The sequence below is a fragment of the Chelonoidis abingdonii genome, chromosome 4 (genome assembly GCF_003597395.2).
Source record: "Chelonoidis abingdonii isolate Lonesome George chromosome 4, CheloAbing_2.0, whole genome shotgun sequence".
In the NCBI taxonomy this organism is placed as follows: domain Eukaryota; kingdom Metazoa; phylum Chordata; order Testudines; family Testudinidae; genus Chelonoidis; species Chelonoidis abingdonii.
In genome coordinates, this window is record NC_133772.1 from 81,982,853 (window position 1) to 82,009,911 (window position 27,059).

General features: G+C 49.7%; 1 protein-coding gene across 28 annotated transcripts in view; it reads left to right on the forward strand.

The window, feature by feature from the left end:
• Positions 1-27,059, forward strand: part of GPHN (gephyrin) — a 648,985-nt gene that overhangs the window by 616,252 nt on the left and 5,674 nt on the right. For all 28 annotated transcript variants that reach the window (XM_075065364.1, XM_075065351.1, XM_075065350.1 and 25 more), the window contains 3 exons: positions 7,008-7,095; positions 9,504-9,577; positions 11,069-11,133. In XM_075065364.1, coding sequence (XP_074921465.1) covers positions 7,008-7,095; positions 9,504-9,577; positions 11,069-11,133 — 227 coding nt within the window. The remainder of the gene's footprint in view (positions 1-7,007; positions 7,096-9,503; positions 9,578-11,068; positions 11,134-27,059) is intronic.

Sequence of the window (27,059 nt, forward strand, 5' to 3'; positions counted from 1 at the left end):
GCTTTTGTTTTCATTTTTCAATATCTGTCTTTTAGTTGCATCACATCAGACTCTTCAAATATGGAGAGTCTTTATACCAACATGTTTTCCCACCACCACACTGTTTCCCATGAAAAGTACAGAGAGGCTTAAAATAATGTGTGGCAGAATGTGTAAAAGTGTATATCTCATAGAGAATGCAGATATGTGAATGGCTTTATCAGAGTCCTCTAGTGGAGATGAGAAGCAAGTTTCAGACAAAATAAAGTTGAAGGGTTTTCTATGTCTATTTATGTCATGTTTTGGTTCCATTGTTGTACAGATTGAATAAATTGGACTGGTGATGAGCAGGATTACAATATGTAATATTTTAATCAATGGGTTGCTTTGTGTACCACAGAAGTTCTTCCTACTACAGTGAGTCTCTGGAAAATAATACTGAGATTAAAGAAATGTCATGTTTAAAAAATACTAAAGATCATAAACACAGTAAGTGAATCACTAATTATGAAGCCTGTCATCTGATTTATTTAGTCTGTCTGCTGAGACTGCCAGCAAGATGGCCAATTATTGCCTAATGTAGTGGGTATCGTGATGAGGCTATCTATCCATGAGGCACAAAACTAATTTAGTTAATTTTCTATCGGCTGGACTAGCCATCAGATACTGGTGACTTTTGATTATTACTAACCTAAATTGAATAAAAATGAGAGACCGTAGCCTATTACCCTCCATTGGAGCCATCCAGTCTCCCAGAGAGAATATTCCCACCAGCATGGAGACAAATAAGAGGGGACATGCTAAAAGTATATAATGAATGGTGGAGAGAAGGTAGACCAGGAACATCTATTCTCCCTGTCTTGTACCACAAGAGCAAGAAGACTTTCAGTGAAATTAAAAGGTGGCAAATCCACAACTGATCAGAGGAAACACTTTTTCAATAACACATAACTAAACTGTGGAACTCATTGCCATAAGAATTTAACAAGATTCAAACGTGATTGTATATTCATATGGATCTCAAGGGTATCCAGACTTGTAATTTTTCTTCAAGTTATTGTCCCTATGAGTGCTCCGTGCCAGAATGTGCATGTGCCTGTGCATGCCTGATCTGAGATTTTGTCAGCCATGTCCACAGATCCAGCCTGTGCCCAACACACCCTCATACTCTGATGCAAGGATATACAGGGAGCGCCGGACGTGCACCACCACTCCAGTTCCTTCTCCATCACCTGTGTCTTGAGATGGAGAGTCACAGTGTCAGCTTACTAGCTTACCCAACTTGTTACTCTTCTGTCTTATTTGTCTTCAACCCCTGGTCCAGACGGCAGCGTGTATATTTGTATCACCCCTGGCAAGACTACACTTCTTATGTCTCCACACCTAGCTCAGGTCTGCCTACACGCACAACAAGCACAACATGTCCAAGTAGGTGTTAGTACCTGTGATGTTCCTTGACTTCCTCAGCAAGTGGAAGGATCCCCTGAAGGTTTGTGTGGAAATTCCATTCACACGTTCTTCCCCCACAAAGATCATCACCACCACTGCCTCCTTGATTAAATTAAAATGCAGAGCCCCCCGGACCGGTGGCCAGGACCCAGGCAGTGTGAGTGCCACTGCAAATCAGCTCACGTGCCACCTTTGGCACGCATGCCATAGGTTGTCTACCCCTGTGCTAGACAACCAGGGGTGCAATGTATTTTATAAATAACAAGGAGGCGCAAGATCCCAGGCTTTATATGCAAAGTCCATAAAATTATGGAATTGTTGCATACCCTACTGCATAGGGATCTCAGCGTTTTATCTACCAGGGCTACAGAATGCCATAGCAGACTGGCTGAACAGCCATTTCCATCTCTTCATAACACCATTCAATGTGAAGTGCCGGCACGTCTGCTCAAGGAGGCGGCATGGTCGCAACTTTCTCGGAGATGCCCTTCTTATGTGTCCTATTGTATGCTTACCCCACCCCCCCATGCCATTGCTCCTCAAATTCCTGAACAAACTGAAACAAGAAAGATTGATGTGCATTCTTATAGCACCATCATGGCCAAGATTTGTTTGATTCCCAGATCTACTTCACCTATCCCTGAAGGTACCTGTTTGTCTTCCTCTGACAGTGAACCTTCTGACTCAGGGGTTAAGCACCATGACCCACCTCAAACTCTCATCAATGCACCTCAAAGCCTAGCTCCCTAATGCCTCTCTGGCATAGAACAGGCTTGCTCTGCAGAGGTTCAGATAGTTCTGCTGAACAGTAGAAAACTAGCCACAAGGACAACTTACTTTCAGAAATGGAAGTGTTTTCAAGTGTGGTGTGCCCAACGATCCATACCTTCTCTCAAGTCTTTCCTCGCACACATTCTAGATTTCTTGCAAAATTTAAAAACCATAGGTTTATTTCTGAGCTCAGTTAAGGTTCACCTGGCTGCCACTACAGCCTTTCACCTCTCTCCATTAAGGGGTTTTCAGTCTTCGCTCAGACAACCACTATGAGATTCATTAAGGGTCTATATAACCTTTTCCTCCCATCAAAAACCCTCCTCCACAATGTGACCTCAAAGAGAAAACTGCCATTTGAACCTATGGGGAGTTGTTCTCTCCTTCATTTTTCTTTTAAATCCTCACAGCCATCACAGTGGCCAGAAGAGTTGGGTAGGATACTTTTGGTTGACCTACTATACAGGGTGTTTTATTGCAACAAGGTGACATTACATCCCCACCCTCGCTTTCTACCAAAAGTTTCATCATAATTTCACATTAATTAGGACATTTATCTACCAGTGTTGTGACCCAAACCTCACTCCACTAGAGAGAGAAGCCAGTCTCTACACACTGGATGTAAGAAGAGCTCTCACCTTTTACTTGATAGGACTGCGCCTTTCAGGGTTTTTCCCAGACTCTTTATTTCCATCATGGAAAGAGTGAAAGGACACCCAGTGTCCACCCTAAGACTGTGAAAATGGGTTTCGAGATGCATCTTAACCCGTCACAATGCCTCAGATACGCATCCTTCATTTAATTTAGGGTGATTGCCTATTCCACCAGGGCTCAATCTACCTCTGTGACCTTATTGAAGACCATATCCATCTTGGACATTTTCAAAGTCCATCACCTAGTCTTCAGTGCACACATTTTCCGAGCACTATGCAAACATGCATGCTTCTAGAGCTGATATGGCCTTTGGTGAGGCTACTCCACAGTGTGTACTGAATCTGTCTCTTCAGCATCTGTCTTCATAATTGAGGTACTGCTTTGGAATCTCCTGATGTGGCACACTGATAGGAACAATAACTCAAAGAAAAAGAGGTTACTTAATTTGTTCAGAAACTGGAGTTCTTTGAGATATTTATCCGACAAATGCTCCACTACCTGTCTTCCTTCCCCTCTACTTCTGAGTCATTTTCTATGGACTTCATGGTTGAAAAGGAACTGGAGCAGCAGCAGGTCCACCTATCCCTATATATCCTCTTACAAGGGCAAGACGCTATGTAGGGCTCAGGCACAGACTGATGGACGCTGCTGACAAAATCTCCAATCAGGAGTGCATGGATGCACGCACATCTTGAAGTGGACTACTCATAGGGACAAAACATGTCAAAGAACTCCAGTTACTGTACAAGGAAAGTAACCTCTCCTTCATGATGATAAATATTCAGGAAAGGATGATATTAAATCTCATGTTTCACGTCTTAAGACAGTCTCTGACTATTAGAAATCAGAATGAGATGCAATGTGGAGGCATATTTTCTCACATCTGCCTACTGCAAGGTTTTGTTACTTTCCTCTGAAGCTTCTGGTAGTGGTCACTGTTAGAGACAGAATACTAACCTAGATGGACCATGTGTATAATGAAGTATGGCAATTCCTTAGTTCCACCATAACGACCCGCTATTCTTCACAGCCTCCTGGAAATGAGTATTTGCAGATGGGATCTTGTTCTATTATCAGTTTTATCAATGTCTAGGGCATTTTTAGCAGATCTTCGTATGTGAACACATTACCAGAGGAAATCAGAATGAGCTCAGGGATGACCACTTTTAAGCTTAATTAAAAACCTGCCTTTTTTGCAGAAGTCTTCTTACAATGATAATATATGGGGTGGGGGCAAAGAAAGGAGAAAAAGATTCAGATGTTTAACTCAGAAAGATGGCAAGAAGAGGGTCTGTTATGGCCTAAAATTGATGTTAATAGGAATTCTGAATTCAGAGCCTAGATTCTACACAGATAAAGGCTTCATAACTGTGACAGACAAATTTCATTAGCTGGTTTGCAAATAACTCAGGCTAAATAATCTTGGTGTGATTTCATAATTAATATTTCAATTAATAAATCAAAACAAAGCACAACATCCACTAGAGAGCAGTACAGACATTCTGACCAAGATTTTCAAAAACAGGAACCTTAATTTAGACTCCCAATTCCATATTAAAGTACTTAAATATGTGATCTGACTTTCAAAAGTTCTGACAATTCAGCAACTTCCATTAATCTCAGTAAGTGCTGCTGGAAGCTCTTCACTTTTGAAATTCAGGCCTCTTATTTAGGCACTTAAATATGGATTTAGGAGACAAACTTTAGGCTCCTATTTTTTGAAATCTTGGCCACCATATGAAATTGAAATAGTAAGAGTGGTTTATACTGAGATCAAAATCCTCCACTCCCAATTCTTAAATCACACAGATGCTATTTAACTAAAAGAAAGAGATTTTGGTTTTTTGTGTGGTTTTTTTTCTTGTCCCAGCTGGTTTCTCTTTCCTTACATTCTAATCCCTTTCTCCCTGCTACAGACCTTTATCCTTCTAGCTGACACATTGGAAAATGAGCATGTATCATGTTCTTCTTCTTCTACCCCATTCTACCCCAGCACTTAGATCCACTCCATGAAGCTGTCTGCAGGAGTGCAGTGAGTCAGGGGGCAAAAGTTCTTACTTAGAGCTGGACAGGAATTTTTCGACAAATCAAAAACTGTTCATGAAACCAAGTTAAATTAGACAGAAAAATGTTTAGTTTTCAGATTTTCAGACAAAATCTGGGGGGTTTTGGTTCAAAATGACTTTTCATTTAGAAACTTAGACTAATTAGATTGAAAAAAGTTTTTTAAACATTCAAAATCAAAATGAAACATTTTGAAATTATCAAAACAAAGTGTTTCAACTGACCCAAAGTTTTGTTGTTTTGGGGTTTTTTATTTTTTATGCATGAATATTTTCTAGATTTTGACTTTTTGTCTCTTCAATTTGAGAAACATTTCAAAATCTTTAAAATATTTGCAAGTTAGGAAAATAATTTTCTACCCAGCCCTACTCTCACTGCATTTTCCTAAAGAGAAAATACCACATCGCTGAACAATGCCTGCATTATGCCACACCAGTTATGGAAGTTTGTGGAAAAGTGCTGGCAGGTCACTCACTCTCTACACATCTGCTATATAAATGATGTCTGTGGACTCTGTCTGGTGTACACTACAGTAGATGGTGTTACTTTTGTATATCTAATGTTGTAGAAAAAATTAATTATACTATAGTGTATTATTTAAGAAAGATTCCCAAATGTGCTGAGGACAAAGCAAAGAGATCACTCTCAACTTTTTTAATCTTTATGAATAGATTTATTTCTCATGACAATGGGAGACTAATAGCATGGACTAGAGCCTGGCAAAGTGTAGTCATGCACTATGCAAACTTCCCACAAACAATGTTCCAGTGCACCTAAATCCTAACCTGAAGGTCATTTTGCTTTTCCAGTGCCAGATCCCCTTATGCTGTTCTGCCAGTACACTTCAGTCCTAACCTGTAGTATCCCCTATTGCTCTAGTCCTGCACATTTATATACCTCTACCAATGATCCTCATAGACCTCTTGGCTAGAACTGTATCAAATTCCATGGTGTTTGATTAGATCACTTGCTCGTGAGTAAACCTGGCTTATCTACTTAAGAAGGCTGTGCAGTCCTATGGAAGAAAACAGAGAATGGTGTAACACTACTCCAAAAAAAAGCAAACATCATTTTGGGATGTATTAGCAGAAATATTGTAAGCAAGACACAAGAAGTAATTCTTCCGCTCTGTTCTGCGCTGATTAGGTCTCAATTGTAGTACTGTGTCCACTTCTGAGTGCCACATTTCAGGAAAGATGTGGACAAATTGTAGAAAGTCCAGAGAAGAGCAACAAAAATGATTAAAGGTCTAGAAAACATGACCTATGAGGGAAGATTGAGAAAATTGGGTTTGTTTAGTCTGGAGAAGGGAAGACTGAGAGGGGCATGATAATAGTATTCAAATATATAAAAGGTCGTTATAAGAAGCCGGAGAAAAATTGTTCTCCTTAACCTCACGATAGGACAAGCAGCAATTGTCTTAAATTACAGCAATGGCGATTTAGGTTGCACATTAGGAAAACTTCCTATCAGGGTGATTAAGCACTGGAATAAATTGCCTAGGAAGACTGTAGAATCTCTATCACTGGAAATTTTTAAGAGCAGGTTAGACAAACACCTGTCAGAGATGGTCTAGATAATACTTAGTCCTGCCATGAGTGCAGGGGATGGGACTAGATCAGTGGTTCTCAACCAAGGGTACACGTATCCCTGGGGGTATGCAGAGGTCTTCCAGGGAATACATCAACTCATCTAGATATTTGCCTAGTTTTACAACAGGCTACATAAAAAGCAGTAGCAAAGTCAGTATAAACTAAAACTTCATACAGACAAAATGAGAAACTAAGCAATTTTTCAGTAATAGTGCGCTGTGACACTTGTGTATTTTTATGTCTGAGTTTGTAAGCAAGTACTTTTTAAGTGAGATGAAACTTGTGGTATGCAAGACAAATCAGACTCCTTAAAGGGGTACAGTAGTCTGGAAAGGTTGAGACCCCTGGACTAGATGACCGTTTGAGCTCCCGTTTAGTCCTACGATTCTATGATTACCTCATATTTTGTGTGTGCAAAGATCTATTTATGTTTTACTTTATCCGGTACCTAAAAATATTTCTTTGGCCATTAATCTCATTGCTTTGATTTTCTTGCAGCCCAGATGATTTACTGAATGCACTGAATGAGGGTATCAGCCGTGCAGACGTTATCATCACATCAGGAGGCGTGTCCATGGGTGAAAAGGTATAAGCTGAAGCATGGGTACTACATTTCAATAAGTATACCAGGCATGAGGTCAGGCGTTCCTGATGGCAACTGCTAATGTATCCATGATTATTACCAGAACATTCCAGGTCCCTGGACCCAGCACTGGTGGATTAATTAAAAAAATAATTTTAATACTGTCCTTTTTTTATGCTTTTGTTTCAATACTGTAGTGGGTGTGTGATATTGCTGGGAAGATTCTAAGTGTTGTTGGAATCAGCCCTTTCCAAAATCTTCTTGTATCTAGTTTTCCTTTAAGGAGTGATCATATAAATGTAGTGTTTGTGAAAGGTGCTGGATTGACAGCATCTGAAGACTGAAGACTTCTTTTTATTCAGAGTAGCTAAAATGAGGGTAGTAGCCGTGCACGCTACTCTGCAAGTGAATGTGTAAAACTGACTCCTTCTTACTGAAAGATTTGTTCTCTGAGTGTATCAGAGCTATATCTGCTGACCTTAAAATAGTTTTTGTTGTGTTTTATTCCTCTTACCTCTGCAGAGACAGCACACAGAAAAGATTGTGAGCTGGATGATTTGCCTTCTTGTGAATCATCAACAGAATTGTTTGGTAAATTGCAGTTGGTAGTACCTCTGCAAAATCAGTGAAGACAGATGTCACAAAGGGCATAAATGGGCCTGCAGAACCTTTAAAACTTGTGGTGACATATGAGAAGGACAAAACTTAAAATGACTTTTTTATCCCATGTTGTGTTTGCAGGAATGACAGTTAAAATAAACATTTACCTAGGTGTAACAGAGCAGATTTTATATGGAGTCACTGAGAGATGATAAACAGTAAGCTCAATGATTCCATTTTTAGAGTCAGTTTTCTGAGCAGGTCCTCTCTTCAAAGGTCTAGTATCTTGCATTAAGGGAGAACTAGAAACATTTTGTTGGACCAATAAAAATTACCTTCAGGCTCTGCAAATTCCACAGTCACTGGCCCTGGAACTGTGATCAGAAGGAAAGTGTTGATTGATCCATGAATTTTTAGAACAGTGGTGCCATGCAGACACATGGCCACTAGGAACTGAATTGAGACCACCACCTCTTTTCACAAAGGCATCTGAACAGCCTTTAGATGCCTATAATTTTTGGTCACTCTTCATCTAGACTGAATTTGAGACAGCAGCCTAAAGCTGAAAGGCTCCATATCTCATTACCAGTTCCTTGAGGCATCCATCCTTTTTCTGTTGGACTCTTGGTAGTGTACATTAAATATCTGAAGACATCTTAAGGAGAATTTATATGGCAAATTAAAGACAAGGACTTAATGGAGTCAACAATCAAGAATTTGTGTCATGACAGGAAAAGGGTCACAGATTTGGACAAAATAGATTTAAGAAAAAAAGTCAGAAATCTGCCTAGAGATCTCAGGTTCATTGCTTCTAAAGTCTCTCTTTACTGACAATTCTTGCAGGTGATAACCTGATTTAAGATGCATGGAGTCTAGTAGAAATAAACTTATACAGGCTTGTTATTTTCAGTTATGATACACATCTGTGAGCACAGCTATTATCAAGAGAGAGACAGCATAAGGAATTCCGGATTTCATGAACTAATGGATTGATTGTGTTGATCCAAAATAATTTAACTTGAACCAATGCACAGAAAATGTAGGCTCACTAATTTCCCTCTTACAGAAACTTTAAATAACCTATAGCTGTGAATTATATGCTGTCCCCAAGAAATTACAGAAACTATAGTGACAAGGTGAGTGAGGTAATATCCTTTATTGGACCAACTTCGGTTGGTGAGAGAGACAAGCTTTAAGCTTGAAAGCTTGTCTCTCTCACCAGAAGAAGTTGGTCCAATAAAAGATACTACCTCACCCATTTTTTCTCTCTGATCTCCTGGGACCAGTGTGGCTACAATGACAGTGCAAAGAACTACAGTGACCTCTTGAGAGACTTTGAGGTCTACGGTGCATCCTAGTTCTGAAAGGTACTGGCTGATCACTGAATTCCACTAGTAGCTAATTTACAGTCTCGAAAGAAAAGTAGTTTTATTGGATTTGAGTCTTGGCCCTGACTTACAAAGAAAAATGTTTTTGTCTTTGGAATGTATGCACCAGATTTCACAAGCTGGCATTAAAAATTTCCTGTAGTGAATACCTTTGGACACTTTGAAGATGCCAGTACTGCAGTTGACTGTGCAAGGATCCCTGTATCCACACTGAGTCAATTGCATGTTCAGAGTCTAAGAGTTATAGCTCCCTCTTCGTCACTCATCTTTCTGCAAGTTACTCCTTTCTAGTACTGGAAATTCCCTACTAGTTTATAACACTTTAAACAGGGCCGCCATGTACACAACATCTTTGATGCTGTAAACCACTGTAAACAACTTTGATGTTACTTTAATTTTTTTTTCTTTTTTTAATGTAAACAGGACTATCTTAAACAGGTGCTGGACATTGACCTTCATGCACAGATTCACTTTGGCAGAGTTTTTATGAAACCAGGGTAAGAAATATTTTGAATTTTATGGCCCTGATTGAGTTTACCTTGTGCCGAATCTGCTACATGTGGTTTTTGTTCTGTTTTGGTAGAGATGCTATTTTAAAGCCTAATATAAACCATTGGATAGTTGGATATGGGAAAGAAGTAATATCAACCCTAACTAAATCAGTCCTTACTATTGCTAGTGAATTTAACCAGAATTGAAAGCTTACTGCTGATTAGCAACAGATATTTCTATGTTGGAACTCACAGGAAAAAAATCAACACATTCAAAAATGTGCAGAGCCCTAAATATGTTGCCAGAGCTCAGACACCAGCTTTGCTATGAAGCAGCTGGGAAATGGACGGACATTCTGGCTGTAGGTATGCTCATTAAGCATTTCACTTCACTTCAGAATTCACATCTCCCATATTGGTACAACAAGGAGCTTTTAAATAAGAGAAGGGTGGAGTACGATCTAGGTTGTAATGCTCCTTGTTATCTAAATGTTGCATATAGGAATTCTTAAATGATGCAGGATGTTTTATGTGCTTGTTTTATATATAAACACACAGAATGTACTACTCCTGCCTCACCACCACTTCAGTGTAGTGCTAGTACTGTGCTCTGTGGAGACACTGAAAAATGTGGCTCTTCTGGGAGCAGAGAATTCTTTTCTCCAAATCCAAGACTATGGAGTCTTTTCTCAGCTGCTTGTCTCAATAACTATTGAGGGTGGTTTGTTTATATACTAGGTTGTTCGGGATTCTAAATTCTGATTGTGGCTAAAGCTGGTGCAGGGCTGGTTGGTTGGTTGGCTAGTTCTTAATAATAAACAGAAAATACCTGTTGTAGCAGCAGAACTTTTTCTAAATAGAATGAAGGCATTTGGCAAGTCCTTTACCGTTGGAACATTAAGCAGGTCCCAGGTGGATGACATCTGGAAACTCTGTGTTTTAATAGTATGGGAGTGAGATTGTGTTTGAGTTAGTACGCTAGGGGCTGGGTCATTTGAGAATCGCTGCCCAGAAGCTCAAGGAATTGAGACAAGAGTCAGCAGGAAGAGAGAGATCCAGAGTGGGCAGTGGGAGTTGTATGGTTAAAAGTAATCAGTCCTTTATTGGGATTCTGTGGGCAACTACAATATGAATAAATATTAATAATACTAGAACAATTTAGGAGGAAAAGATATTAGCATGAGGTCAGGAAACTGGGAGGAGATTTGTTTACTAGGGAGAAGGATCAGCATTTGAGGAGCAGGTTAAGGTGATTGTTGGGATAGAGGGAGGGATGAGGGCAAGGAGATGAATTTAATCAGCTTAAATTCTTCAACACAATGTAATGAGGATGATTATGCTCACAGTGCTCTAAGGGTTAAAAAGGCAATGACAATAAAGGAGAGAAGGAACATTTCAGATTATGAAAGGAATGGAAGGTAATCTGTACATTATAATAGCACAGCCACGTTAGATACGAGTTCAGTGTATTTATTAAACAACTTTCTTTCCCCCTAGCCTGCCAACAACATTTGCAACTTTGGATATTGATGGTGTACGAAAAATAATCTTTGCACTGCCAGGTAAGATATTTTTGCAATGATTTTTGTTGCTCTCCACAGGTACAGAGATCCATAAAATAAAACCAGGATGCCTCATGAAGGTCAGAGGCCTGGCACTTGCTCTCCTAAGCACAAAACACTTGAGATTTTCCCACCAATTTTTATTCAGGAAAGGGTTTATTTGAGGGTATGCTACCGAGTTCTTACCTCTGTCTAACCATATGATGGAGCACAGGACCTACAGTGGTTCTGTCCAGAGATTTCCTTTGTCTTTTTAAAGAATATAGCGCAGTTGTCCTTTCCTCCTATTTCCCCACCCTCCCAATGGATATTCTCTGCAGGAATATCTGTGTTAGTTAAATCACAGAATCTGACGTACCAGTAATATAGACAAAAACTAGACAGTCCCAGAATGTGTCACAAAAGTGTAGTCTTATTTGTCATTCTCAAGCTGTGACAAGGTGCATGAGGTAATGTCTTTTATTGGACACACTTTGTCTCTCTAATATTTACTCCTGAGGGCATTCTGCACCAGAAAAATAAAAATCCTGTGCACAATACTTTAAAATACTGCAAATTTTATTTGTCAAATAAATTTGGAGGCTCCAGCATGGCATTGGGGAGCACAGGCCACTGGCTGCACAGAGGTGAGAGATCACTATGCAGCTCTCTCCCGAGACACAGACTCAACGGTGATGCCGCACCCAACCCTGACACAATGCAAAGACTGGGCCTGCCCCAGAAGCACCCTAGGACCCTGCCCATCTGTGCCAGGTGCAGGTGGACAGGCTCAGAAAGGCAGGATCCAAGTGTGAAGAGGCTTAGTGTGGGTGATCCACATGTGGGTTGAGAGGGTTCTGTGTGGGTCAGTCTGGGTGCGGTGGCTCAGTGGGGGATCTGGGTGTGGGGGAGATATGGATGCATAGGTGCTTGTTGGGGGGGGTTCTGCGTGCAACGGTAATGAGATTCTGCAGGGGGTTCAGTTGAAGGTGGTTGGTGCTCAGCGGGGGGTGTAGGTCTAGGTCTGGGGATAGAACTTGGCTGGGGTGTGTGGGTGTGGTGGGAGGGAGTGGGGCTCAGTAGGGTGGGGATCCAGGTATAACTAGTTGGGGCTCGGTAGCGTAGGGATTCAGGTGCAAGTAGCTTGTTGGGGTAGTCCATATGCAGGGGGAGTTTGGCTTATCAGAGGGTCTGGATGCACAGGGGTTGGGTGGATGGGGGAGCAGCTCCCTGTACAGGGATCCCTCCCACTGCAGCTGAGGAGTGATGGATGCAGGAAGCGGGCGGGGAGGGAGGAGTGTGCAGAGCCTCCTACAGCCAGGGGAGAAATCTGGGTGTGGGTCTGACATGGCCCAGGATGCCATGCACGGGAAGAGGAAGTCCCATCCTCCCCAGTCCAGGGATTGGCAGCTGAGTCTGGCCCAGAGTAGGAGCCACCAACCGGGTCTTCCCCAGTCCCACCCCTTGCCTCACAGTGATTTACCTCTCTGCCAGCTGCCCTGGGCACCCAAAACACACTGCTGGGGAGGGTTACATGACCGCTCCTGTGGCTTCCCTTTGCTTCCCCATCAGAAAGTCATTTTTCTGCAGGGAAGAAAAGAAATCTGTGGGGGACATAAATTCTGCACATGCGCAGTGGCTCAGAATTCCTCCAGGAGTAAATATCCTGGGATCAACACAGCTACAATAACTATTGACTCACTTCACTGTATCTCTTTGAAAACCAATATGCACAGAATGAGGGCAGGTATACACTAGAAGTGCTACATCAGTGCAGTTGCATGTGCTGACATAGTGTCAGTATGGACAGTGCTTAGGTCGATATATCTTGCATGGCTGGGGGGGTATCTTTTTCATACCCCTGAGAGATGTAAGTCACATCGACTCAAGCAGTAGTATAGACCTACCCTCAGTGTTGCATTAGCAGTGTGGTCAGGAAGCTGCATATTCTGAAGCTAGGAAGAACTTGCTTTACTCTATTTGCCTTGCATGCGTTTGTGACCACAAAAGAACTGCACTTCTTCATGAGATAGTAATTATTTTTTTTTTTTTAGATATGTGCTTAGGGTTTCTTTCTCTCCTGTATTGATTGTTTTCCGGAGAGAGATGAGAAGACCATTTACCTGATTGTATAATGTATATTATTAGAGTTGTCACCAAGGACAGCCCAGGTGTTGGCAAGAAGTGTTGTTTGTAAAAAGTAGGTGGCACTCTTCTCTCTGTCAATACTAAATCTCAGTAGCTGGTGCTAGTCCCTCTGAATTAGTACTAAAACAATTTGCTGGCATGATGTTCGGGGGCATTATACTGCCAAAAACCAACTTCCCAATGAATACCTAAAGAATCTGAGCATGCGCAGTCATGATGTTCGGGGGCATTATACTGCCAAAAACCAACTTCCCAATGAATACCTAAAGAATCTGAGCATGTGCAGTCATTAAAGATCCCATGACACTTTTTACAAGAGTACAGGTGTAGCGAGGCGGTGTGGCTCCCCTTCTCCCCAGGGAGAGTTGAGCCCTGTCAATCATCTCCCAGGGTGGAACTGCTGGGCAGAAGTCCCACCCCTCAGAGGGTCAGGCGGCGACCCAGAAGGATAAAGTCGGGCCCCAGCCTTCAGTCAGGGCCCAGCCGCCGGCAGGAGCAGACGTGCCCACTGACCCTCGTCACTAGGAAGCAGCTGAGGCCAGAGGCCGGTACCAGGAGCTGCCAGAACTACCCCACAGTTGCTATGACGAGGAGCTGCCAGAGCTGTCCCGCAGTCGCTGTGACTGCCCCGAGGAGCCCCCAGACCAGACCTGGCCCGCCGTCCCAGAGGTATTCCCGGACCTGCCACCCAGCCCTGACTGGGAAGAACCCATGGTGCTGGACGCCCCCGCGGACCAGGTAGGAACCGAGGGGGAGACTGGAAGTAACCCGGGGGCAGCTGACTACAGTCAGGCTGCAGAGGGCCCTGTGCCTATGTCAGTGTGTTTCGGTCAGGGTCCCCACTGATCGCCACTAGCGGCGACAGCCGCTACTAGGGCCCCGGGCTGGAACGCAGAGGAGTGGGTGGGTCTGCGTTCCCCCTGCCACCCATAACCGGGTGGCAGAATCCCCCTTCACCCTCACCTCTGCTCTGCCCTGCCCCAAAGGGCCAGAGCTGATAAACTGCTACTGTGTTTGTTGGTCCGCCGCACCGAACTCGCAAGGGCTGGGCCCCTTTGGACCTTTGCCACTGCCCTGTCCAGCACCATAGGGTCTCCAGTCAGGGCTGGGCGCAGGTCGCGGGAATACTCTGAGGAACAGGTGGGACCACAGGACTGGTCTGGGGCCTCCTCCGGGCCGTAGTAGGGAACGAGGATAGCTCTGGCACGCTCCTCGTCGTAGCGGCTGCAGGGCAGCTCCTGGCAGCTCCTCGTGCGTAGCGGCTGCGCGGCCATCTCCTGGCCAGCTCCTCGTCGTGAAGCGGCCCGCGGAGGCCAGCTCTGGCAGCTCGCTCGTCGTAGCGACTAGCGGGGCAGCTCTGCGCTCCTGGTACCGGCCTCTGGCCTCAGCGCTTCCTAGTGACGAGCGTCAGGCGGGCATGTCTGCTCCTGACTGGTGGCTGGGCTCTGACTGAAGGCTTGGGGCCCGGCTTTTATCCTTACGGGCGTCACCTGCCTACCTCTGAGGGGCGGGACTATACCGCCCAGCCAGTTTCCGCCTGGGGGATGAATTGACGGGGCTCAAAACCCTCCTGGGAGGAGGGAGCCACACTGCCTCACTTACACACACCCCCCCTCAAGTCCAGACCCCGCGTTGTACGGGCCGGGCGTGTGCTCCATCGTGCATCGAGGCGGGATAGATAGGTGCTGCGATTGGCATGGTCCTTGGCCGGCCCGATGCTGGATGGGTGAAACGCATAGGGCTGGTCCAAGGCCAGGAATACCAGCCGCATGACTGCGGGCCATTGTTGTCCTTCATCCCACATGAGCCATTGAAGGGGGGCGTAGGTCCATTAACGAGAGGTGAACAGGGCCACCCAGGAGGAAGATTCTGAAGGGCCCTCGCAGGCCACTTTGACTGCCGAGGGCCTCCTTTTCAACCGTGGACATAGTTCCGCTCCCGGGCGGGAATAGTTTTCGACTTATGATACAGCACGGGGTGGTTCCTCTGTCATCCCTCTTCCTGAGAACAAGACTGCCCCTAAGCCCGACGTCACGAACGCATACCCGTCTGAAAGGCATGAATGGAACTTGTTCAAAGGTCGGGACTATTACAGGACGGGCTCCCTGGCACAAGCAACTGCGGAGACGTTCTAAAAGGCTGTCTTCAACAAGTCGAGGGGTCCATTGCACCTTTTGAGGGCTGTTCTTACGTTAGTAGCTCGGTCAGGGGCTGCGGGCAATTGATGCGAACTTGGGGAAATAAACCATGCGAGTAATACCCTACGAGCCCAGGAAGGCGCCGTACCTGCCGTTTCGTTGTCGGGGTGGGGCACCTCCGCCAGGGCTTGAACTTTCCACGAGAGGCTTAATATCCGCCCCTGTCATAGCTTTCCTACTCAGATTTGAAACCTTAGCATTCATAAACTGAGAAGCTAGCATGAACCCTCTAAGCTTAATTACCAACTTAGATTGATAGCCTGCCACCAACCAGAATTCCAGTGCCTGGTACACTCTGGTCCCCCAAAACCTTCCCTGGGGACCCAAAGAACCCAAATCCCTTGGATCTTAAAACAAGGAGAGAAATAACCATTCCCCCCTCCTCTTTACCCCTCCCAGGCTTTCCCCTCTTGCCAGGCTACCCTGAGGAGATTACTGATCCCAAACTCTTGAATCTAATCCCCTTCCCCAGAGGCACACAGATTCAAGGAAAACAGAGAGAGATTCTACCTCTCCCCCCTCCCATGCTCCCTCCACCCAGTCTTTCCTAGTGAGTTATCCCAAATCCCTGGGATAAACAAGGGAAACAAGAAAGAAAAATCCACAGGTTTTAAAAAGAAAGCTTTAATATAAAAAGAAAGAAAAGACATACAAAAATGATCTCTGCCATTCAAGGTAAACAAATACACAGGCTATTGCTTAAAAGAAAAAATATAATAAACAGTCCTTATTCAAAAAAGATATCCAATTTAAAAACATTCCAGCAAACTACACATCATGTAAATAACAAAACAAAACCATATAAAAAGGCCTATTGTTTTGCTACCTTGTGGTACTACACAACTTGGAAACTGAAGATTTGAAGCTTGAAAGAATAGAAAGACGCCCTCTCAATAGCCGAGAGACAAGACACAAAGACCCACAGACCCAAAACATTCCCAGTCCCTTGAGTCCCCGAGCTTTGAAAAATACGGTTTCCTGATTGGTCCTCTGGTCAGGTGTTTGGTTCCCTTTGTTAACCCTTTACAGGTGAAAGAAACATTAACCCTTAGCTATCTATCTATGACAGCCCCTGCCCAACGGTATAACCAAGGTAGGTGGTTTCTTCCCACGCTATTCGGCACTTCTTGGGGTTCGCTGTCAACCCCGCCTCCCAAAGGGTTCGGAGGACCGCAGCAACCTGATCCAGATGGCCGTCCCAGTAGCGGCTGTAGATCACGACATCGTCCAGGTAGGCGGCCGCGTACTCTTGGTGTGATCGTAGGAGGCGGTCCATCAGCCGCTGAAAGGTCGCGGGGGCGCCATGGAGGCCGAAGGGCATCCAGATAAATTGATACAGCCTGGACGGAGTGGCAATGGTGGTTTTTTCCTTGGACGCCTCCTCGAGGGGGATTTGCCAGTACCCCTTGCTGAGGTCCAGCATGGTGATATAGTGGGCCTCTCCAAGGCGGCTGAGTAACTCGTCGACTCGGGGCATCGGGTAGGCGTTAAAACGGGAGATGGCATTCACCTTTCGGAAGTCTATACAGAAGCGCCGAGAGCCGTCTGGCTTGGGTACTAAAACCACCGGGCTGCGCCACTCACTCCAGGACGGTTCAACGACCCCCAAGGCCAAGATTGCCCGTACCTCCTCCTCAACCTCCTCTCGCATCCGGTGTGGGATAGGCCGAGTAGCTTCTCTGACGACCTTCCCGGGTGATGTTTGGACCGTGTGATAGGTGGCGCTCGTACAGCCCAGTAGCGCCGTAAAGGTCCGACAGAAGGCCCGTAAGAGGCATTTGGCCTGCTCCCGTTGCTCCTCCGTCAGGGTCCTTCCTAGTGCGGGTTCAGACACCTCCTCCGTCAGGGCCACTTCCGGACCCAGCTCTAACTCTGGCGGGCATGGGTCAATCAGCAGGCTCTCTCGGACCTGCCACGGCTTCAGCAGGTTTATGTAATACAGCTGCCTCTCCTTGCGGTGACCCGGCTGGCGAATCTCATAGTTGACGGGCCCCACCCTCCGAACCACCTCGTAGGGGCCTTGCCAACGGGCCAACAACTTTGACTCGCTGGAGGGAAGGAGCAGGAGAACCCGGTCTCCGGGGGCGAATTCTCGCACTTGCGTGTCCTGGTTGTAACTCCGCTCCTGCCTCCCCTGGGCCTCCTTGAGGTTCTCCCTCACCAGGATTCCTGCCTGTGTTAGGTGTTCCCGCAGCCGGAGGACATACTGGAGAAGCCGCTGGGTTGGGGAGGCCGACTGCTCCCACGTCTCCTTCATTAGGTCCAGGAGGCCCCGTGGCCTCCGCCCATAGAGGAGTTCAAAGGGGGAGAACTTGGTCGAAGCCTGGGAGACCTCCCGGACAGCGAGGAGCAGCAGCAGGAGGAGTTGGTCCCAGTGGCGAAGCTCGTCTGGCAGGAACCTTCTGAGCATGCCCTTGAGGGTGCAGTTGAAGCGCTCCACCAACCCGTCTGTCTGGGGGTGGCAGATGGAGGTCTGGAGCTGCTTTACCCCCAGGAGTCGGCAGACTTGTTTCAGCAGCCTGGACGTGAAATTTGTGCCCTGGTCCGTCAAGATCTCCTTAGGCAACCTCACGCGGGAAAACACCTTCACTAGTTCGCCCGCGATGGTCTGGGCCGTGATGCTCCACAGCGGGACGGCCTCCGGAAACCGGGTGGCATAGTCGATTAGGACCAGGACATATTGAAATCCCACCGTGCTCCGTGGAAGCGGCCCACCAGGTCCATGGCAACACACTCGAACGGGGTATCCATTAGTGGCATCGGGACCAATGGTGCCTTAGGTGTCCAGGGTGGGGCGGCCAGTTGACACCACGGGCAGGAGCTACAGTACCGTTTCACATCCCCGTCTATCCCCAGCCAGTAAAACCGAGCCCGAATCCGTGCCAGGGTCTTCTCATGCCCCAGGTGTCCCGCGGCTGGTATGTCGTGGGCCAAGCTCATTACGGCCCATCAATGGCATCGGGGCATGAGCAGTTGTGTTCGCGGCTCTTGCGTGCGGGGGTCCCACTCGACCCGATAAAGTCTGTCCCGCCGGAGCTCAAAGTGGGGCCACTGCGTAGCCCGGCCAGGGTCAATGACCAACCCATCAATGGCCGCGAGCTGCTCATAGGCCCTTCGGAGAGTGGGGTCGGCCTGCTGGTCTCGACAAAAGTCCGTGTCAAAGCGGGGCGCGGAGGGGTCTCCTTCAGTCGGAACCTCAGCCTCCAAGGTTTCTACTCCAGTTTCCTCGGGGCTCTCTTCGGTCTCCCCCGGGGGTTCTGGGGGCTTGGCCGCCAGGGCCGGTATGGATCGAAGGAGCCCCTCAAAAGCGGGCCAGTCACACCCCAAGATGACCGGGTAGGCCAGACGGGGGGCCACCCCGACAATCAGCGACCAGGTGAGGCCATTGACCATCAGCCGAGCCCGAGCACTCGGGTAGGGTCGAACATCTCCATGGATACACTGGAGGTGGATAGGTTCCAGGCCAGGATCGATCGGTGGCCCCAGGGCCTGACAGACCAATGTTTGACCGCAGCCGGAGTCAACCAGGGCCATCGTGGCTTGGTCCCCCACGACCAGCGGGATCGTGAGCTTAGGGGGCTGGGGTCGTCGAGCCCGACCTTCCCCTGCGCATACCTGCCCATAGTCACACTCCATCGCAGGGCAGTCCCATTGTAAGTGGCCGGTCCTCCCACACCCAAAGCAGGGTCCTATTTCCGAGTGCCCATGCTGGGGCCCAGTGGCCGGCGGGCTTCGGTGGCCTCGGCGGGGCTCTGACGGCCCCGTGGGGGAGGCACCTGAGCCCGAGGGCGGGGCAGGCTACGAACGTTGGGTCGAGGGGCTGGCTCGGGGACCCGTCTGTGACCCGGGCCCCGCGGTCCAGACAGTGCGGAGCCCCCCTTCCTCCGCAGGTTTGGTCGGGTCCCGGGGCTGGGGCCTGGAAGGCGGGCCCCACCGAAGCCTCGGCAGCGAGGAAATCCTCTATCAAGGAGACCGCGGCCCCCAGGGTGGTGGGCCGATGATGGAGGACCCAGGCCCGTCCTCGCGCAAGCAGGATGTGCACAAACTGCTCGAGAATCACCTGCTCAGTTACTTTCTCCGCCATACGGGTTTCAGGCTGCAGCCAGCGGCGGTAGGCTTCTTTCAGCCCTTGGGCGACCAATCGAGGATGAGCGCCGGTTGGGTACGTCTGGCTCCGGAACCGTTGTCTGAAGGTTTCGGGGCTGACATCCAAGGCGTCAAGGATTGCCGCCTTCACCCGATCGTAGTCTTGGGCGTCCTCCATCACCAGCCCGCGATAGGCCAGCTGAGCTGGCCCGGTCATGTAGGGGGCCAAGAGAGTGGCCCATTGAGCTCAGGCCCACCCTGCGACTAGAGCCAGCCGCTCAAACGTGACCAAGAAGGCCTGCAGGTCATCCCCCGGGCCCATCTTGGTCAGGTGCAGGGGTGCCGGTGACGGGGAACCCCCAGTGTCCTCTCCCGTGACCCCGTCGGCGGGTCGGGTGGCAGTCCCGAGAAGCATCTGTAGCTGGCCTCCCAGTTGCTGGATAAGCTGCTGTTGCTGCTCCAGCTGAGCGGCGTGCTGCTGTCGCTGCTGCTGGAGGAGGGCAGCATCTCGTTGTTGCTGCTGCTCACGAAGGGCGGTCTGCTGATGTTGCTGCTGCAGCAGTTGCGCCGCCTGCTGCCGCTCCTGGCTTTCCGCCAGCAGTCGGAACAGTCGTTCCAGATCCATGTCTCGGTCTGGGGAACGCTGGTTACCTTAGCGCTCTCCTACCGGCCCCTTCTCACAGGGGCAAAGGGTCACGTCCCTGGTCAGGTGCCAAGTGTGGACGTGCGGGTGCCGGGGCTCAACCCTCCCTGGGGAGGAGGGGAGCCACACAGGCCTTGTCTCACTGTCCGAGGGCCTCTGCCCTCGGGACCGCAGTCAGCTCCGGCGGTTCGGGCCCTGTGGGCGGGACTGAACAGCGGCACAGTTAAACAGGGCCCAGCCTCTGGTTCAGGCGGGTGCCCCAGCAAACCGTTACAATGGTTTGTTCCGCTCTGGCCCTTTGGGGCAGGGCAGAGTAGTGACAAAGTCAGTAGGGGCCCGGCCCTTGGGTCGGGCGGGGCACCAACAAACGCAGTAGCAGTTTATCAGCTCTGGCCCTTTGGGGCAGGGCAGCGCAGTGGCAAAGTCAATAGGGGCCCAGCCCTTGGGTCGGGCGGGGCATCAACAAACACAGTAGCAGTTTATCAGCTCTGGCCCTTTGGGGCAGGGCAGAGCAGAGGTGAGGGTGAAGGGGGATTCTGCCACCCGGTTATGGGTGGCAGGGGGAACGCAGACCCACCCACTCCTCTGCGTTCCAGCCCGGGGCCCTAGTAGCGGCTGTCGCCGCTAGTGGCGATCAGTGGGGACCCTGACCGAAACACACTGACATAGGCACAGGGCCCTCTGCAGCCTGACTGTAGTCAGCTGCCCCCGGGTTACTTCCAGTCTCCCCCTCGGTTCCTACCTGGTCCGCGGGGGCGTCCAGCACCATGGGTTCTTCCCAGTCAGGGCTGGGTGGCAGGTCCGGGAATACCTCTGGGACGGCGGGCCAGGTCTGGTCTGGGGGCTCCTCGGGGCAGTAGTAGGGACGAGGTAGCTCTGGCAGCTCCTCGTCGTAGCGACTGCGGGGCAGCTCTGGTAGCTCCTCGTCGCAGCGACTGTGGGGCAGCTCTGGCAGCTCCTTGTCGTAGCAACTGCGGGGTAGTTCTGGCAGCTCCTGGTACTGGCCTCTGGCCTCAGCGGCTTCCCAGTGACGAGGGTCAGCGGGCACGTCTGCTCCTGCCGGCGGCTGGGCCCTGACTGAAGGCTGGGGCCCGGCTTTTATCCTTCTGGGTCGCCACCTGACCCTCTGAGGGGTGGGACTTCCGCCCATCAGTTCCGCCCTGGGGGATGATTGATGGGGCTCAACTCTCCCTGGGGAGGAGGGGAGCCACACCGCCTCGCTGCAACAGGTATTATTCTAATGTCTAGTCTAAACTATAATCTGATAAATTACATTCTTCTTTGAGTGATTGCTCAGGTGTATTCCACAGAAGGTGTGCGTGTTCGCCACGTGCACCAGTGCCGGAAGTTTTTCTCTTAGCAGTACCCGTAGTGGAGCAGCACCACTGCGACCCCTAGAGTGGTGTCTTTATATCGCGCTATAAGGGGAGCTGCACACTCCCCCTACTCTCAGTTCCTTCTTGCCACCAGTGAAGGTAGTCGGAACTTTGTGCTCCAGCTCTACTGTAGCACTTCTAGCCTTAGTAGTACAACTCATCTTCATAGATTGCTTTTCTAGTTAGTTGCCTGGCTTGGGGCATGCCCTGTGCCCCAGGCTTCAAGTCATGCGACTCCTGTTGCAGTTCTATGCCCAGGAGCGATTCACACTCTCAGTGTCTTCACTGTCTGGGCAAGACTCACGTAAGCGAGCATTGTAAAATCTGCAGATCGTTCAAGCTTTGAACGAAGCATGAAAGAGATATCCGACTCCGGGCCCTGCTAATGGAGTCGGCATTGGCACCGGCACGCCAACCCGACTCAGCGCTGGGCACTGCATCATTGGTGCAGAGGAAGGTTCCATCCACCAGTCAGCACTGCTCCCCCGCCAAGAAGCAAGGGAAGACTCAGTGGCGCCAAGAGAAGGATAGGAGTGAGGCCAGACTCGAGTTGGGCAGCCCACGATCCCCCTCAGGAACCAGACGTTCGACTTGCGCTGAGCGGAGTAGTCCGGTCCTGTCCACATGTGCCTCTCCTGCAGTGAGAATGCCGTTGACGCTGGAGGCGGCACAGGCAGCACATGACATCCTCACCCTTCCAGTGCTGGGTGAGCCGCCTGAGACGGGCCCCTGATCCCAAGGGAAGCCACCACTGGGAGCTCATCAACCCTCTCCGATCCGGCATAGCCCCTGCTCCGAGGACAAGATACCTACCCGTTCCAAGGGGCCCATACCGGAGCCCACACCAGACTTCCACTCTATTGGCCAATTCGCCTGAGAGGGAGCCTCAAGGGTCCTCCACTACCCACAGAGGTCACAGGTACCGAGACAAGAGGTGTCGACGCTCCTTTTCCCACCAAAGTTATAGGAGCAGGTCTTGACGCCATCGGCACCAACGTTCAGATTTGAGTGTTCGCTCCGACAGAGGTCATGCTCGGAACACCCCTCGACTGACATCGGCACCCAGGCGTCATAGCCATGGTTGCCGGGAGGAATCTAGAATCAGCACCTCTGACAGGTACACATCTTCGTTGTCAAAGTCTAAATCTCAAGGTCGGCACTGACATGGCCATGGACGCTCCTGACACTCGTACAGCACTGTGCATTCCTCAGCAATTTCAGCACCCAATTGCCCATACCCAGGCCGCCCCCCACGATCAAGTGGCTCCACTCGGTCCCCAAGCAGGTCAGTGGCAAGGGGCGCCTTGGCAAGGGCAGTGGTGTCAGTGAGCACTGTGGCCCCAATTACCTGTACTGGCGAGACTCTGTTCAGTGGCCAGGGCATCACAGGTGCACTCTACATCCCCACCCCGGCACCGGGAAAAGTCAACCGGTACCAAATCAGCGGCACCGCACCTCGGACCGACTTGGGGGTTGAACCACCGGTACCGCACGACGCCCTGGGGGCAGAACCGATCCCCTCTCCGGCACCAGAGGAATCCATAGCGGCGCCACCACCCGCCCTACAGGAAGATTTTAAGGCTCACCAAGAGCTCCTTAAGTGGATGGCCTTGAATCTCCAGCTTCAGGTTGAGGAGACGGAGGAGCTGTCGGACACCCTGTTCAATATGTTGTCCTCCTCGGCAGCGGGCCGTGTGGCCCTTCCTTTCCACCACGAGGTGGCCAACATATCAACTTTGCTTTGGTGAACCCCGGCCTCCTTGACACCTATTTCTAAAAAGGCAGAGAGAAAGTATTTTGTACCAGCAAAGGGGCACGAATACTTGTACTCTCAGCCGGCACCCAACTCTCTGGTGGTGGAGTCTGTAAACCACCGAGAGAGGCATGGTCAACCTGCACCCACCCCCTAAGGATAAAGACACCAGGAGACTGGATACCTTCGGCAGGAAGGTTTATTCATCGGCAAGCTTCCAGCTCAGGGTGGCAAATCACCAAGCCCTACTGAGCCAGTACGATTTTAACTTATGGGGGTCCCTGCCAAAGTATGAACCTCTTCTCCAGGAAAGGGACAAGAGAGAGTTCAGAGCCTTGGTTGACGAAGGAACGGCGGCGGCGAAAGCGGCTCTTCAAGTGACTTCGGACACAGCAGATACAGCAGCCGGTTTGATGGCCTCGGCCATTTCCATGCACAGGGCGTCATGGCTTTCGCTGTCGGGGCTGTCTGCGGAGTCCCAGCCCCTCATGCAGGACCTGCCCTTCAACAGGAAGGCCCTGTTTGTGGATCAAACAGACATCCGTCTGCATGGGATGAAAGACTCCCGCACCACTCTGCAAACTCTGGGCCTATATGTCCCACCAGCAAAGGACAAAGCCAGACCACAGACCTCGGCCCCTCCAGCTGGAGGCAGATATGAGCCCCTACCTAAGAGGCCGAGGGAGCAGAAACGCAGGTCCCAGCGCCAGTCCCACTCGGCCCAGCAGCCTGGCCCCTCAAAGGGCGAGAGGCAGGAGAAGAGGTGCTTTTGACTCTTTGCGGGGGGCCACTGGGCCTGTTGCCAGGGAAGCCCCCCAGTTAATAAAGTTTGTGTTCTGCAACCGTTTATCTGCCTTCCGAGTGCAATGGTCCCGTATAACGTCGGACCAGTGGGTCCTCAGCACCATTTCCAAGGGCTACATGTTGCAGTTTGCTTCGCCCTCCCCTCCATCATCCCCCACCCCTGGAGGTCCCTGGGGACCCGGTGCATGCCCTCCTTTTAGACCAAGAGGTGACGCGTCTCCTCACCCTGGGCGTGGTTGAGAAGGTACCTCGGGAATTCCAGGGAAGAGGGTTTTAATACTGGTATTTCCTGATTCCAAAGGCAAAGGGCGGGCTCAGGCCCATCCTCAACCTGCGGAACCTCAACCAATTTATGGTCCATTACAAGTTCTGTATGGTTTCCCTGGCCTCTATTGTTCCATCCCTAGACCCGGGGGATTGGTTCGCAGCCCTGGACCTCCAGGATGCATATTTCTGCATCCATATTTTCGAGGGTCACAGGCACTTCCTCCACTTCCGGGTAGGGTAGGACCACTACCAGTTTACGGTCCTTTCCTTTGGCCTCTCCACAGCCCCCAGAGTTTTTACCAAATGCGTGACGGTAGTGGCAGCCCACCTCAGGAGGAACAGGCTGCAAATTTTCCCTTACCTGGACGATTGATTCCTCAAGGGCAAGTCTCAGTCCCAGGTGCAGGCCCAGATGGAATTTCTGCTGGCCACTTGTGAGAGTCTAGGCCTAGTGGTGAAAGAGGACAAGTCCACATTAGGGCCGGTTCAGCGCATACACTTCATAGGAGTGCTGTTAGACTCGGTGGTGGCCATGACCTCTCTCCCCCAGGACATGTTCAAGACATTCAAAAGTCTTATAGCTTCAGTGATGACAGCAAGGGTGTGCCTTCAAATCTTAGGCCACATGGTAGCATGCACCTCCGTGGTGCGACATGTCAGGCTCAGAATGAGGCCCCTCCAACTCCGGCTGGCCTACCAACATTCCCAGACCAGGGACGACCTGGACAAGGTGATCACGATACCTCCCAACATAGTGGCCGACCTGCAATTGTGGTCCCTCTCGAGCAACATGTTACAAGGGATTCCCTTCCGAGAGACCCCTCCTTCACTAAATCTGATGTCGGACGCCTCAGACCTGGGGTGGGGAGCCCATATGGGGAGCTTCCAAACTCAGGGCAGACGATCAACCTCGGAATTATTCCTGCACATAAACGTCAGGTAATTCAGGACGGTACGCCTGGTGTGCATAGCTTTCAGCCCACACCTATGGGGAAAGATGGTCAGAGTCCTCACGGACAATACGGCCGCGATGTATTACATCAACTGGCAAGGGGGCACGTGCTCCTCGACCTTGTGCCAGGAAGCCCTGGACCTGTGGGAATTCTGCATAGCCCACGATATCTCTCTGAGGGCTTTTCACCTACCCGGCACTCGCAGTACACGAGCCGATCACCTAAGCAGGGTTTTCTCCCACCAATACGAGTGGTCACTCCACTGGGAGGTCGCCCAGCAACTCTTTCGAGAGTGGGGAGCTCCCCAGGTAGATCTCTTTGCTACTGCCCAGAATCATCTCTGCCTGCAGTTCTGCTCCTGGGCAGGGGGCGATCTCGGATGCATTACTGATTTGGTGGTCAGACCACCTGTACTATGCCTTTCTGCCATTTCCCCTGATAGGCAAGATCTTACAGAAAGTGAAAGCAGACAAGTCGAGGGTTATCCTCATAGCCCCAGATTGGGCCCAGCAATATTGGTACGGAACCCTTCTGCAGCTTCTAGCTGCCCCCCTGCGCAGGCTGCTGCTTTGGCCAGATCTCTTCTCCCAGGAGGAGGGATGCCTCCTCCATCCCAACCTGGCCACGCTTCATCTGATAACGTGGCTGCTTCATGGTTAGATGAGGAGGAAGGGAGGTGTTCGGAGGATGTCAGGCAAGTTCTGCTGGAAAGCAGAAAGCTGTCCACACGACGGACCTACCTGGCCAAATGGTCTAGGTTTTCTAGGTGGGTGAGAGAAAGGGCTACTTCCCCATCATCCGCATCACTCCAACTCATTCTCAATTACCTCCTGTCTCTTAGAACCCAGGGGCTAGCTCCCGCCTCGGTCAGGGTACACTTAGTGGCCATTTCAGCTTTCCACCCTCCAGTGCATGGTCACTCGGTTTTTCCCATCACCTGACATCCAGTTTTTTTAAAGGACTGGATCAGGCATTCCCTTGCGCCAGGCCCCCCAGTCCCACTATGGGACCTGAACCTAGTGCTCTCCCGCCTCATGGGTACCCCTTCTGAACCCTTGGCCATGTGTTCCTAGTCCCACTTATCATGGAAGGTCGCGTTCCTGGTGATCACCTTAGACCGTCGTGTCTTGGAGCTTAAGGCCCTAACCTCGGAACTCCCATATACGGTCTTCCACAGGGATAAGGTCCAGCTTTGCCCACACCCTGCTTTTATGCTGAAGGTGGTCTCGATTTTTCATATAGATCAGGACATTTTCCTTCCGATACTCTGTCCCAAGCCCCATTCCTCTGATGAGGAACAACACCTACACATGCTAGATGTGCATAGGGCACGGGCCTTTTACCTAGACCAAACCAGGCCATTCCGGAAATCCCTGCAACTTTTCGTTGCATCAGCTGAACGCATGAGGGGGCAACCGGTTTCTACCCAGCAAATTTCCTGCTGGATCACCTCGTGCATACGCACGTGTTATGACCTGGCAGGGATTCCCCCGCCGCCTATCGTGAAGGCGCATTCTACGAGAGCTCAGGCCTCGTCGGCCGCCTATGTAACTCACATCCGTATTCAGGACATTTGTAGAGCTGCCACATGGTCCTCTGTCCACACCTTTTCATCGCACTATGCGATCGTCTCCCAAACACAAGATGATGCCAGGTTTGGTAGGGCGGTACTCCATCCCGGAAACCCTTACTCCTACCCACCTCCATCAGATATAGCTT